Genomic DNA, 15,172 nt, shown 5'->3' on the forward strand with positions numbered 1-15,172 from the left:
AACTGGCATTCAATCCGACCGCAGATTTGGACAATGCACTTTAAAGGTAATTATCGATTGAGCTAACATATGCAGCGTTCAGGAAAAAGAGGTTGATGTAACTGAGAATATTGTGAAGGACTTCCTTCTTACAGCGCTGCAGATTCCACTCGAGGCTAACTCGAACGTGTATACCGTTTCGGACAAAGAGGACAGAAATACGAGCGTCCAATCGTTGCCAAATTTGCTTTTTTTAAGGATAAAGCAATGGTTAAAAGCCTAGGTAAAAGACTTGCTGGCACGAAAATAGGCATGAATGATCAGTTTCCGAGGGAGATTGCAGAAAGGCGCAAAGTTCTGTATCCAATCTTCAAGGAAAATAGATTAAAAGGGAAACGTGTTGCACTCGTTGTCGATAAACTGTATATTGACAACCAAATGTTCCGAGACACAAAGATTACTCCATGGCTATTCTGAAAGTTCTAATAGAGGAGTCGAATAATGGAACACCCAATACTAGCCATGATAGGGATTGTAATATTAAAGAACATGTATAGTATTTCATAAAAGGATAAGACGATATAACAAGAAAAGATAATAAGCATAATAATACATCTTCAAATACAACTCATTAGAACATTGCATTTTTGGCAGGCAATTGTTGTTTTGGCGGACGGTTGTTGTGGTTGGTCCTGTGTTCTCTCTGGCGTCCTTTCCCCCTTGCGGCAGGTGTGGGATGCAGGCACGCGCTCGGCCCCTATCCTCCGCAATCAGCCATGTGGAGTGCGTTTTTGTGTTTGGAAAAGTCTGGCGTTAAGTGAGTGAGAGGGGAAATGGTTGCATATCCCAGAGCCAACGGGTGTCTATGAGCAGGGGTTGTGAGAGGGAGCTTTCAATTTTGTGTAGATGAGGGATATACATTTTTAAATATAGTATACATCTAATCTATTTTTTATTGTCCTATCATGATGGAACGATCCCCAACCCTATATCCTGGACACCCACCTGAGCGACCCATACACCAAAGAGAAGTTCCCATCTGTTTTATGGACCTGCTGTGAATTGCCTATATGCAGCCTAAACAGAGAAATAAATGCGGTCAGAGACCTACTTGAACAGCACCGCCCCCTCAAGATTCTGAGCCTGCCTGGCAGGGTTGGTCCTACAAAGCCAGAGCCCCTGATGGGGGAGCATAATATACAAGGAAATTCTCAAAGCTGCTAATGAGAACCTTGAAGACCTTGGGGGGGCAGCATCTGTTGCGGGGGGGTTGGATCGCAGTGGTTGTTTGCTGAAGTGGTAGTTGCTTGTTAAAAATGTAATGTAATACAATGGCAATTCGGGTTATAGGTTAAAATCCTACGCATGAATACCGACATTATTACGCACATTAATTGATAATGATGGAAAATAAGATATGCAAGATATTTGAATCGATTTTTAAAAAATAGCTATATAAATATATTGAGGTGAGAGCATTGGAAATGCTTTTGGCGGTTGACCTGCTTCTGTTTTGTGGGTGGCACTATGTGATGTTTTCGATGGATGGGTCCTGGCCCCTTGGGGGCATAGGGATCCGGGGGGACAGGGGTGGTATGCTGATCACTGGGATGACGGCCCAACTTGGGATGGGGAGGGGTTTTAGCGGGGGAATTAGTGGAGAACAATTGGAGAGTTATTTAGTAACATTGCAAATATCATGGTATAGCTAAATGGACACTCAATCACTATGGTAGTTTTTTATTGATACATTTACAAACATATATGATGACAAATAGATTTGAAACTTGTATCTCATTATGGTATGTGGTGAAATAAGTATAGCCAGTTATAATTGTAATGGCTTAGCAGATAATAACAAAAGAATAACAATATTTACATGGCTCAAAGAGAAGGAATATAATATCTATTGTTTACAGGAAACCCATTCAACAACTGTAAATTAAGTTGCGTGGAAAAAGGAATGGGGGGGGGCGAAATATACTTCTCCCATGGGCTAAGAAACTCAAAAGGAGTGATGATATTAATTAACAATAATTTCGATCTGAATGTGCAAATTGTCCAAACAGATACGCAAGGTAGATGGATTATTTTAAATATGTTATTGGACCATAAACAGATATGGCTCATTAACCTTTACGGACCAAATAATGATGATCCACACTTCTTTGAAAATATATATATAATAAATTATCGACCTTGCAAGCAATTCAAGACTCTATTATTATGGTGGGAGATTATAATACCGTTTTAAATAGCTCAATGGACCGTAAAGGAAATCACACTACAAACAATCACCCTCATGCTCTTAAGGAAATCGTGAATGTCATGGATACATTAGAACTAGTAGATATATGGAGGCTTAAATATCCTGATCTTGTGAGATATACATGGCGGAGACTCAATCAAGCTAGTCGTCTTGACTACTTTCTTATGTCATTCTCGTTGGCACCAAAAGTTTAAAAAGTGTTGATAGGGGACATAATGCGGTCGGACCTTACTGCATTTCCACGTGGGCGAGGATATTGGAAATTTAATCAAAGCCTATTGGATGATAACTTGTTTTGAACTAGGACAGAGGAATTTATAACTGATTTTTTCCGACATAACATAGGTACAGCAAATCCCCTTATTGTATGGGACACCTTTAAATGTGCCTTTAGAGGCCATGCAATTCAGTACTCATCTCGAAAACAAAAGCAATTTAGGTCAAAAGAGTCCACACTAACAAAGTAAAAAAATTCACCAAATTATTTTTTAATCTTCAACATAGGAATGCTACCAAAAATAATTTATTGAAACTGGTTACAAATGACGGAGTCACCCATGATTCACCAAATGATATTTTGAAGGAGGAAACAAAGTACTTTAAGCATATGTTTTCGTTTCAGTCGCCTCCATCTCCTCTAACTTAAGCAATTTGTAGAGATGTATTCAATTTTATTTGGAACGGCAAGCCAGACAAAATTAAACGGGCCTATTTATATAATGAATATGAATTAGGAAGACAGAAATTATTAAATATTAAAGCATTAGACCTATCTCTAAAAGCTTCAGTCATACAAAAAGTATACTTAAATCCGAAATGGTTCTCTAGCAAACTAGTAAGATTGTCTCACCCAATGTTCAAGAAGGGACTTTTTCCCTTTATTCAGATTACAACCCCTCACTTTCAGGTATTTGAAAAGGAAATCATCAATACCCTGCAAATAGCACTACTGGGTGATCTGAAAAGTCATAGTCAATCGATCAATAATATAATAATATTTTTAGCAAAGATGTTTATTTTCAATTCACAAACTGTAGAAACAATGAGAATAGAAAGGTTCAGAAGTTTTGTAAAACATCACAGTACAGTTGAAAAATATATGGCAAATAGAAATCCAATATGGATGTGTTAAGAGATAGATGGGAGGTGTTGAATGGAGCTGAAGGATGGGACTAATAACAACAACTAATAACAACAAGATAACTAGTGTAAGACATGCTGTGTCCATAATAAGTATATAGGTTATATAGTGAGCTTTTGTGAAAGAGCACAGTTAGAAAAATATGGCATATAGAAGCATACCAGATGGACATCATGAAAATGATCGGAGGAAGTTCAGGAGTAAAAACAAACAAAATATAATTATTGACTGTGTCCATAAAATATATATAGTTTGTATAAGCATGAAGTAGAGGCCTAAGCATTGTTGTTCACTAGTTTACTCCAATTAGGGAGGGGATGGTGGGGTTGGAAAGTAATATAGGGAAATATATTTTTAAAGGATATGTATGTATGTGTGTATATATATATATATATACACACACACACACACGTATATATGCGAGAAAAAAACATGAGATTGGAAGTGATGCAGACAATTACATTGTAACTTCCATCAATCTATCTGCAATATTAAAGCTGATCTACCCCCTAAAAAAAAATTGGAACATATGCAGCGTTTACTGCGAATGCGGTCTCTGAACATTGCCTTTAAAACATGCATTGCGGATAAAGCGCAATCATATTGTATTCTGGCCTAAGTCAATGAAAACTTGCAGGGAGGTGATGCTATATTTGCATGTTATTGGAAATGGAGATTTGTACAAGTAGAGTACCTGTGTGTAATTGTCAAAGGAGTCAAAGAGCATTCATGTTGAATGAATGACATGTACATTTTGTAATATTACAATAATTTCCATTATTCAAGTACATTTGGAGGGGTATAAAAACAATATTTTATATGAACAATACTTTTTTATTGAAGACAGCATGATTTATCAGATAAGACAACTGATGCACACAAAAAAGCCATGATGGGAAGTTGTTTGATTTGATCCATTAGCCACAAAAGTTACTGAAATTAAGCACATGCTTGAAAGTTTGACTATGGTACAAAAGACAGCAGTCTTCAGATGGTTAATACCCAGAACTTCAGACAGCTTACAGACCGTTGTCGCCATGTGATTTAAACAGTCAACACCAGTCTGATAAGCTATCTGACAGGATGGGAGAGGGAGTAAAATACCTGCAACAACCAGGACCAAGTCTATACGAACCAGCATTGCATTCTTTTTTAAACAATAAGCCATCATGATATAAAACTCGCTCATATATATCTACTTTCAAATTACAACATATCAATTCCATATTTTCCATAACATATAGATTGTTTTAAATACATTATTTTCACAGAAATGAATCTCCAATATACAATATAGCGATCCGGATGCTTTTTGAGAATATTGGCACTTACCTTTTGGATGTTAATTATCTAAGAGAGGTTCAAGCATTCTTTCAATCTTGGTGGTCTGATTGCCTAATCATCATTACCTCAACAGTAGAATATGCTTTATACAATAACATGGGGCAAGCTTACAAGTATGGGAGCAATTGTTTACATAGTTAGACCTACAATGAGTAAAATAAAGATGGAAAAACTCAGACATGGAAACAAGAATAATGATTTAGGCATTTTATATATTCTGATCAAAGACTCAGTAAATGTATTTAATAAAAATGACACTAAGTTAGCTGAGTGTAATGTTAATTTACAATTGATATCATTTTCCTTTTCGTTCCGTTTTAGTTCAAGTTAGTTCATCCAGATCATTGTAAATACATGTGCATACATACCATCCAAAAAATATTTCCAGAATGTTCAAACCATCAATAACACGTTGAGACAACTTGATATTGCTATTTCCAATGGCAAACTTGAACGTCAAACAAATCCAAGAAACACAAATGGACAGATGGTCTATTTCTGATCAACAGGACAAAACGCAAGAAAAATTTAACCCTGAAAACGTCCTTAGCATCATATTAGCATACAGAAAGTCTGAGTCCATCCATACAGTGAAAAAGTATGTACAAATCAAGTCTAGTGATTAAGAACTGTGTTCAATGGAAGTAGGACCCGCCACCTTGCATCGCAGCTGGTATAGCTGCCAGCAAAACAATTGACATCCAACTGCTGCTTAACTGCTCATCATATCATTATAACATTATTAAATCACACACTAAACACAGATGAGTGGAAACTACAAAACCTTAAGAGGGACAAACACCACATACATCCGTAAGCACACACAGAATAGTGCCAGTTCAGCCTCTTACGAATGGAAGAGCGCGAGGTTAGTTTGTGAGACAGAGCTGAGGGACTCTCAGCACAGTCAGTTGGTGAGTCGTTATCACTTGGTTTTCTTCTCAGAGTACCTCTGCTGCTGACTCTGTTGTCGTCGCTTGGCGTAGCTCTGAGCCATGGAGTTGATGATGGAGAAGATAAAGTAACAGACCATGACCAGAACCACCTTCTCAAAGACCCACGAAAGCCAGTTCTCACTCTGCACAGAGAGACATTCATACAGAGGAATATTACTCTTTTGACACTAACACGAATACATTACAATTTGTATTATCTTGGCAATCAATAAAATCACATGCTTTGTCTGGACTTAGAAAGGATGGATGATGGTAGTAGTGCTCTTACTGCCGGGGTGCCTTCTCCGGTGTGGTGGTGGAGTTTACTTCTCTGGGCCTCTAGGTACTCACTGAAGGGCTTCTGTATGGAGGGACCTACCCTCGGCAGAGACCTGACACAGCGGCAGGGCAAGGACATCCACAGGCAGGGGAGAGGCGAGGAGGGGAAAAGAGAGTGGCAAAGATGGAGACAACATTATATCCCAGAGTACTTACCATCCCAGCAGTATCCCTTCACTGGTAAAATAATTAGGCTTTGTAGAGGGAACCCTTGGTCCATAGGACCAGTGTTTCAAGAGAGCAGTCCATTGCTCAGGATGTCGAGAGTTCCATTTTCTACATGTTTCTAGTTAGGCATCAAGTCAGGCCTCTAGCTGTGAGTTCACACTGTCAGTGTAGTGGCTGAGCACACAGCAGAGTGAAGTGAGGCAGTCCTCTGCATCTCTCTTATTTATCCCGGAGATTCCTATAGGAAACCAGTCAGACCAATAACCAGGAAGTGACTCGATATGCAGTCATCACAGCCTTATGGGTGGAAACAGATCAAACTAGGCGTGTTCATCAATGACTGTCCATATATGGGAGGGAGAGCAAAGGATTAGATCACTGTGTGGGCCACTCAGTTCATAGGGACTCTTTAGATTATAGTTAGAGAATGCAGACAATTTGATTGGAAGAGAACCCTCAGAGACCACGAGGTACTATAACTTGTTACACCTGAATAAATCCACAATCATTTGTAGTTGACAGCACTATACCAAAAATTATTGCTATAGTTTAATCAATGTATCACAGCCATCATTAAATATAATATACATATGGTTACAATCAGTTTCTTTTAATTCAGGTGTTAATATAAACTTCAACATTTTAAAACTTGACTAAACAGATTCAAGACAATTTACTATCAGGGTGTAAAAAAGTTAATTGGATAATTGTAATTGTTGATCTTAAACAAGGGCTATGGTAAGCCCATTCCCAGGGTAACTTTGACTGACTCACTCAGCCACACACAAACTGCTGCAATTACCAAAAGTCCCGATTCAGCATTCAAGCACCAGTATAACACGTCATAGCAAGTCAGACCAGTCAACCAATTGCAATGGTAGCAAGCAAGGGTTCTTTCTCATGCAACTCTTTTTAACTGTGAATAAAATGGCATTATAAACTGATCATTAGTTGTGAGTACGATTGTAATTTTATTTGTTCATGATGAAAAAAAGTTTGAGAAGAAATAGTCAAGGAAGAGCTGAAGATATTAGCTAGTTATGTTGGATGTGTAATATGGAAGTGATGATTTATTTTTCTTTCATACATCCAGCTGTTATTTTGTTTCCCTGCTGCTGTCGGGGAGATTCTGGTGCAGTCAAAGTTAAACTGCTGTGAGTCAGAACAGAACAGAAGACATTCCATCTGAGAGGATCCCACACGGCTGGCTGATCACCTATGTGGGGGATTGGTTTGTGTGTAAGGGAAATACCCTGAATGGAGGAGGCAAACACACATCTGACTTTGATGTTATGCTTTTATGATGCTATTTGTTCAGAATGGGAATTATCAATCCAACAGCAAAACTGGTTTCAAACGTGCCTCAAGTATTGCATGTCGACAGAATCAAGCCATTAAACGTTATGTATCCTTCATTAGATATGTCAAAGCTTAACTGGCGTTTAGCCTATATTTATGTAATTAAGTCTCATTAAAGTTTAGCCACATTTTCTTGCGCCTTCCTCATGTCAGCATCGGTTTGGACATGTGGCTGTAGCCAACATGCATATCATCTACACTTTTTTATTTATGTACAGTCGTGGTCAAAAGTTTTGAGAATGACACAAATATTAATTTTCAAAAAGTCTGCTGCCTCAGTTTTTATGATGGCAATTTGCATATACTCCAGAATGTTAAGCGTGATCAGATGAATTGCAATTAATTGCAAAGTCCCTCTTTGCCATGAAAATGAACTTAATCCCCCAAAAAACATTTCCACTGCATTTCAGCCCTGCCACAAAAGGACCAGCTGACATGTCAGTGATTCTCTCGTTAACACAGGTGAGAATGTTGACGAGGACAAGGCTGGAGATCACTCTGTCATGCTGATTGAGTTAGAATAACAGACTGGAAGCTTTAAAAGGAGGGTGGTGCTTGAAATCATTGTTCTTCCTCTGTTAACCATGGTTACCTGCAAGGAAACACGTGCCGCCATCATTGCTTTGCACAAAAGGGGCTTCACAGGCAAGGACATTGCTGCAAGTAAGATTGCACCTAAAATCAACCATTTATCGGATCATCAAGAACTTCAAGGAGAGAGGTTCAATTGTTGTGAAGAAGGCTTCAGGGCGCCCAAGAAAGTCCAACAAGCGCCAGGACCGTCTCCTAAAGTTAATTCAGCTACGGGATCGAGGCACCACCAGTGCAGAGATTGCTCAGGAATGGCAGCAGTCACGTGTGAGTGCATCTGCACGCACAGTAAGGCAAAGACTTTTGGAGGATGGCCTGGTGTCAAGAAGGGCAGCGAGGAAGCCACTTCTCTCCAGGAAAAACATCAGGGACAGACTGATATTGTGCAAAAGGTACAGGGATTGGACTGCTGAGGACTGGGGTAAAGTCATTTTCTCTGATGAATCCCCTTTCCGATTGTTTGGGGCATCCGGAAAAAAGCTTGTCCGGAGAAGACAAGGTGAGCGCTACCATCAGTCCTGTGTCATGCCAACAATAAAGCATCCTGAGACCATTCATGTGTGGGGTTGCTTCTCAGCCAAGGGAGTGGGCTCACTCACAATTTTGCCTAAGAACACAGCCATGAATAAAGAATGGTACCAACACATCCTCCGAGAGCAACTTCTCCCAACCATCCAAGAACAGTTTGGTGATGACCAATGCCTTTTCCAGCATGATGAAGCACCTTGCTCCCGAGTGGTGCAGCGGTCTAAGGCACTGCATCTCAGTGCTTGAGGTGTCACTACAGACCCCCTGGTTCGATTCCAGGCTGTATCACAACCGGCCGTGATTGGCAGTCCCATAGGGCGGTGCACAATTGGCCCAGCATCGTCCGGGTTTGGCCGGTGTAGGCCGTCATTGTAAATAAGAATTTGTTGTTAACTGACTTGCCTAGTTAAATAAAGGTAAAATAAAATAAGAAATAAGGCAAAAGTGATAACTAAGTGGCTCGGGGAACAAAACATCGAAACTCCCCAGACCTTAATCCCATTGAGAATTGATGGTCGATCCTCAAGAGGCGGGTGGACAAACAAAAACCCACAAATTCTGACAAACTCCAAGCATTGATTATGCAAGAATGGGCTGCCATCAGTCAGGATGTGGCCCAGAAGTTAATTGACAGCATGCCAGGGCGGATTGCAGAGGTCTTGAAAAAGAAGGGTCAACACTGCAAATATTGACTCTTTGCATAAACTTAATGTAATTGTCAATAAAAGCCTTTGACCCTTATGGAATGCTTGTAATTATACTTCAGTATACCATAGTAACATCTGACAAAAATATCTAAAAACACTGAAGCAGCAAACTTTGTGAAGACCAATATTTGTGTCATTCAAAACTTTTGACCACAACTGTATGCTACCGGTCAAAAGTTGTATTCTTTATTTTTACTATTTTTTACATTGTAGAATAATAGTGAAGACATCAAAACTATGAAATAACACATATGGAATCATGTAGTAACCAAAAAAGTGTTAACCAAATCAAAATATATTTTATATTTGAGATTCTTCAAATAGCCACCCCCTTGCCTTGATGACAGCTTTGCACACTCTTGGCATTCTCTCAACCAGCTTCACCTGGAATGCTTTTCCAACAGTCTTGAAGGAGTTCCTACATACAGTGGCTTGCGAAAGTATTCACCCCCCTTGGCATTTTTCCTATTTTGTTGCCTTACAACCTGGAATTAAAATTGATTTATTTTGATTGGATGAAACGCATTAAGGAAAGAAATTCGACAAATTAACTTTTAAGAAGGCACAGCTGTTAATTGAAATGCATTCCAGGTGACTACCTCATGAAGCTTGTTGAGAGAATGCCAAGAGTGTGCAAAGCTGTCATCAAGGCAAAGGGTGGCTACTTTGAAGAATCTCAAATATAAAAGATATTTTGATTAGTTAAAAATTGTTTGGTTACTACATGGTTCCATGTGTGTTCTTTCATAGTTTTGATGTCTTCACTATTATTCTACAATGTAGAAAATAGTAAAAAAATTAAGAAAAACCCTTGAATGAGTAGGTGTTCTAAAACTTTTGACCAGTAGTGTACATGAAAAATAGATTAGAATATTATTCCAATGTTGGCCTCTCTGATCCAACTCTGTTCGGAGTAATTGTTTGATATTGTGATGTGTGATTGTTTTCCTACTTAACAAGCATAAATGTTGAGCCCTGCCCCCATTAAAGCACAGAGGAAGGATGCTAAACGGACAAAGCACCGCGCTCTTCATTTATATGCATACATTAAACACAGACACATACTCACCCGATCAGAGACACCATCTGTTCCACTATGTGCTTGCTGAAAGTTATGATAACAAACAGTTTCTGTGGGAAGACAAATGAATCAACTGGGGGATTAGTAATCAGTCTCAGACAGAAACATAGACAGTGAAAACCTGTACCGAGGTGGGGGATATATCCCATGTCTGCTTTGAACACAGTGACAAATGCCGTCCCAGCCAAGTCTGGACAGTAAAAGACCCTTGAGGTCTGAGGGAGAAGCACAAAGCATCTCCCGGACCCTGGTCCTCCTCCTTAACTCTGGAGGGCTTTGTCAGAACTGGTGAGATCACTGGCTGGTACCACAGATGGATTGGTCTGGTTAGACGACTCAGCACTCACCACCACAACTCACAGACACACACAGTCAGTCTCGCACCGTCTGGGAGTAAATTAGTCACTGTGGCAGACTCAACAATACAGCCGACAACTAAGATTTTGATCTGGTTTACAAAAAGCAATGCTTCTCGTTAAAGTGCTCTCCATACTCCTTTCATCTGGAATGGTCTTCAACAGCAGCACTAAAAGTACTTCAAATACAGAAACCATGGAATTACAGCCAACTGAAAATATTCTGACATTAAGAGGTTGAGGGTAGAGGAAGTTCAGGAGTAAAAAACAAACAAAATAAAACTAATTGTAAAATTTACTGTGTCCATAAAATGTATATAGTATGTGGTCCTCTGTAGCTCAGCTGGTAGAGCACGGCGCTTGTAATGCCAAGGTAGTGGGTTCGATCCCCGGGACCACCCATACACAAAAAAAAAATAAAAAAAAATGTATGCACGCATGACTGTAAGTCGCTTTGGATAAAAGCGTCTGCTAAATGGCATATTATTTATTATTATTATAAGCTGGAATAAGTAGAGGCATAAGCGTTGTTGTTCGCTAGTTTACTCCAATTAGGGAAGGGGTGGTGGGGTTTGAAAGTAATAAAGGAAAATATATTTTTTAAAGGATGTGTGTATGTATACAGTTGAAGTCGGAAGTTTACATACACTTAGGTTGGAGTCATTAAAACTCGTTTTTCAACCACTCCAAAAAATTTATTGTTAACAAACTATAGTTTTGGCAAGTCGGTTAGGACATCTACTTTGTGCATGACAAGTAATTTTTCCAACAATTGTTTCATTGTATCACAATTCCAGTGGGTCAGAAGTTTACATACACTAAGTTGACTGTGCCTTTAAACGGCTTGGAAAATTCCAGAAAATGATGTCATGGCTGTAGAAGCTTCTGATAGGCTAATTGACATAATTTGAGTCAATTGGAGGTGTACCTGTGGATGTATTTCAAGGTCTACCTTCAAACTCAGTGCCTCTTTGCTTGACATCATGGGAAAATCAAAAGAAATTAAAATCAAAAAAAATTGTAGACCTCCACAAGTCTGGTTCATCCTTGGGAGCAATTTCCAAACGCCTGAAGGTACCACGTTCATCTGTACAAACAATAGTACGCAACTATAAAAACCATGGGACCACGCAGCCATCATATCACTCAGGAAGGAGACGCGTTCTGTCTCCTAGAGATGAACGTACTTTTGGTGCGAAAAGTGCAAATAAATCCCAGAACAACAGCAAAGGACCTTGTGAAGATGCTGGAGGAAACAGGTACAAAAGTATCTATATCCACTGTAAAACGAGTCCTATATCGACATAACCTGAAAGGCCGCTCAGCAAGGAAGAAGCCTCTGCTCCAAAACCGCCATAAAAAAAAGCCAGACTACGGTTTGCAACTGCACATGGGGACAAAGATCATACTTTTTGGAGAAATGTCCTCTGGTCTGATGAAACAAAAATAGAACTGTTTGGCCATAATGACCATCGTTATGTTTGGAGAAAAAAGGGGGTGGCTTGCAAGCCGAAGAACACCATCCCAACCATGAAGCACGGGGGTGGCAGCATCATGCTGTGGGGGTGCTTTCCTGCAGGAGGAACTGATGCACTTCACAAAATAGATGTCATCATGAGGAAGGAAAATTGTGTGGATATATTGAAGCAACATCTCAAGACATCAGTCAGGAAGTTAAAGCTTGGTCGCAAATAGGTCTTCCAAATGGACAATGACCCCAAGCATACTTCCAAAGTTGTGGCAAAATGGCTTAAGGACAACAAAGTCAAGGTATTGGAGTGGCCATCACAAAGCCCTGACCTCAATCCTATAGGAAATGTGTGGGCAGAACTGAAAAAGTGTGTGCGAGCAAGGAGGCCTACAAACCTGACTCAGTTACACCAGCTCTGTCAGGAGGAATGGGCCAAAATTCACCCAACTTATTGTGGGAAGCTTGTGGAAGGCTACCCGAAACGTTTGACCCAAGTTAAACAATTTAAAGGCAATGCTACCAAATACAAATTGAGTGTATGTAAACTTCTGACCCACTGGGAATGTGATGAAAGAAATAAAAGCTGAAATAAATCAATCATTCTCTCTATTATTCTGACAAGGTGTACGTAAACTTCCGACTTCAACTGTGTGTATATATATATATATATATATATATATATATATATATATATATATATATATATATATATATATATGTGTATGTGTGCAATAAAAATATATGGGGGATTGGAAGTGACGCAGACAATTACATTGATGGAAGTTACAATCTACCTGCAATATTAAAGCTGATCTACCCCCTAAAAAATAAAATGTCTGAATATGTCTAATTGTTTAGTACAACTCAAATATTTACTTGTATGTGCATCTTGACGATGGCTTTCCCAATAAGAGTCGCTCCAAAGAAGGTCCAAAATGGTACCAGGAAGTGGCCACATGTTATACCAGCAAGGTCAAACAGAGGATTAGGAATCTGAAAGACAGGTCGTAACATGTGAAAAGATATCCTGTAATAGAGGAGTGCATTCGAATTCTACCTTCATTGCCATAACTTCATTGTAACAAACATCAACATACACTAACTATCAACATACATGGCCAAAAGTATGTGGAGACCTGCTCATCAAACAACTCATTCCAAAATCATGGGCATTAATATGGAGTTGGTCCCCCCTTTGCTGCTATAACAGCCTCCACTCTTCTGGGAAGGCTTTCCACTAGATGGTGGAACATTGTTGCGGGGACTTGCTTCCATTCAGCCACAAGCGCATTAGTGAGGTCGGGCACTGATGTTGGGCGATTAGGCCTGGCTCGCAGTCTGCATTCCAATTCATCCCAAAGGTGTTCGATGGGGGTGAGGTCAGGGCTTTGTGCAGGCCAGTCAAGTCCTTCCACACCGATCTCAACAAACCATTTCTGTATGGACCTCGCTTTGTTCACGGTGGCATTCTCACGCTGAAACAGGAAAGGGCCTTCCCCAAACTGTTGCCACAAAGTTGGAAGCACAGAATCATCTAGAATTTCATTGTTTGCTGTAGCTTTAAGATTTCCCTTCACGAACTAAGGGGCCTAGCCCGAACCATGAAAAACAGCCCTAGACCATTATTCCTCCTCCACCAAACTTCACAGTTGGCACTATGCATTGGGGCAAGTAGCATTCTCCTGGCATCCGCCAAACCCAGATTTGTCCGTCGGACTGCCAGATGGTGAAGCGTGATTATCACTCCAGAGAACGCGTTTCCACTGCTCCACAGTCCAATGACGGCAGACGCTTGGCATTGCGCATTGTGATCTTAGGCTTGTGTGCGGCTGCTCGGCCATGGAAACCCATTTCATGAAGCTCCCAACGAACAGTTCTTGTGCGGACGTTGCTTCCAGAGGCAGTTTGGAACTCAGTAGTGAGTGTTGCAACCGAGGACAGGCGATTTTTACGCGCTACGCACTTCAGCAGTCCCGTTCTGTGAGCTTGTGTTGCCTACCACTTTGCGGCTGAGTCGTTGTTGCTCCTAGACGTTTCCACTTCACAATAACAGCACTTACAGTGGATTCAGCTGAAATGGCTGAATCTACTAATTTGAAGGGTTGTCCACATACTTTTGGCCATGTAGTGTACAATATTCAGTGATGCGCTGTAATAATAAAGGCCTCAACTTTAAAATAGTATAAGATAAGAGTTCATGTCAAGTCAAGTCATCAAACAGTTGCCTGCAATGTAGTTTTGGACTTACCGAGGCACAGGCTAGAATCCCAAAGAATCCCACTTTCTGCACCATGTTCTGAACGCCCAGTTTTGCTCTAGTAACAAAATCCTGAAACATAATTCAATAGTTTATTATCCAATATTAATTAATGCTTCACACATTAAACAATTTCTACAATAATATATCAATATCATGATACAGTACAGTGCCTTGCAAAGGTATTCATCACCCTTGGCGTTTTTCCTATTTTGTTGCATTACAACCTGTAATGTAAATAGATTTTTAAATTTGGATTTCATGTAATGGACATACACAAAATAGTCCAAATTGGTGAAGTGAAAAAAATAACTTGTTTCAAAAAATTCTATAAAATAAATAACGGAAAAGTGATGCGTATTCACCCCCTTTGCTATGAAGCCCCTAAATAAGATCTGGTGCAACCAATTACCTTCAGAATTACCTGCAAAGCTCCACAGCGGAGATTGGATTATCTGTCCATAGGACCACTTTAAGCCATACACTCCACAGAGCTGGGCTTTACGGAAGAGTGGCCAGAAAAAAGCCATTGCTTAAAGAAAAATATAAGCAAACACGTTTGGTGTCCGCCAAAAGGCATGTGGGAGACTCCCCAAACATATGAGACTAAAATTGAGCTTTTTGGCCATCAAGGAAAACGCCATGTC

General features: G+C 39.8%; 1 protein-coding gene across 2 annotated transcripts in view; it reads right to left on the reverse strand.

The window, feature by feature from the left end:
* Positions 1 to 4,925: 4,925 nt before the first annotated feature.
* Positions 4,926 to 15,172, reverse strand: part of LOC311106284 (vacuole membrane protein 1-like) — a 30,938-nt gene continuing 20,691 nt past the window's right edge. For both annotated transcript variants that reach the window (XM_084148571.1, XM_084148572.1), the window contains exons 8-12: positions 14,517 to 14,597; positions 13,145 to 13,261; positions 10,430 to 10,491; positions 5,958 to 6,060; positions 4,926 to 5,811 (exon numbers count right to left, since the gene is read on the reverse strand). In XM_084148571.1, coding sequence (XP_084004697.1) covers positions 5,659 to 5,811; positions 5,958 to 6,060; positions 10,430 to 10,491; positions 13,145 to 13,261; positions 14,517 to 14,597 — 516 coding nt within the window. In that variant the 3' untranslated portion in view covers positions 4,926 to 5,658. The remainder of the gene's footprint in view (positions 5,812 to 5,957; positions 6,061 to 10,429; positions 10,492 to 13,144; positions 13,262 to 14,516; positions 14,598 to 15,172) is intronic.

This window comes from Coregonus lavaretus (genome assembly GCF_964263955.1).
Source record: "Coregonus lavaretus genome assembly, chromosome: 30".
In the NCBI taxonomy this organism is placed as follows: Eukaryota; Metazoa; Chordata; class Actinopteri; order Salmoniformes; family Salmonidae; genus Coregonus; species Coregonus lavaretus.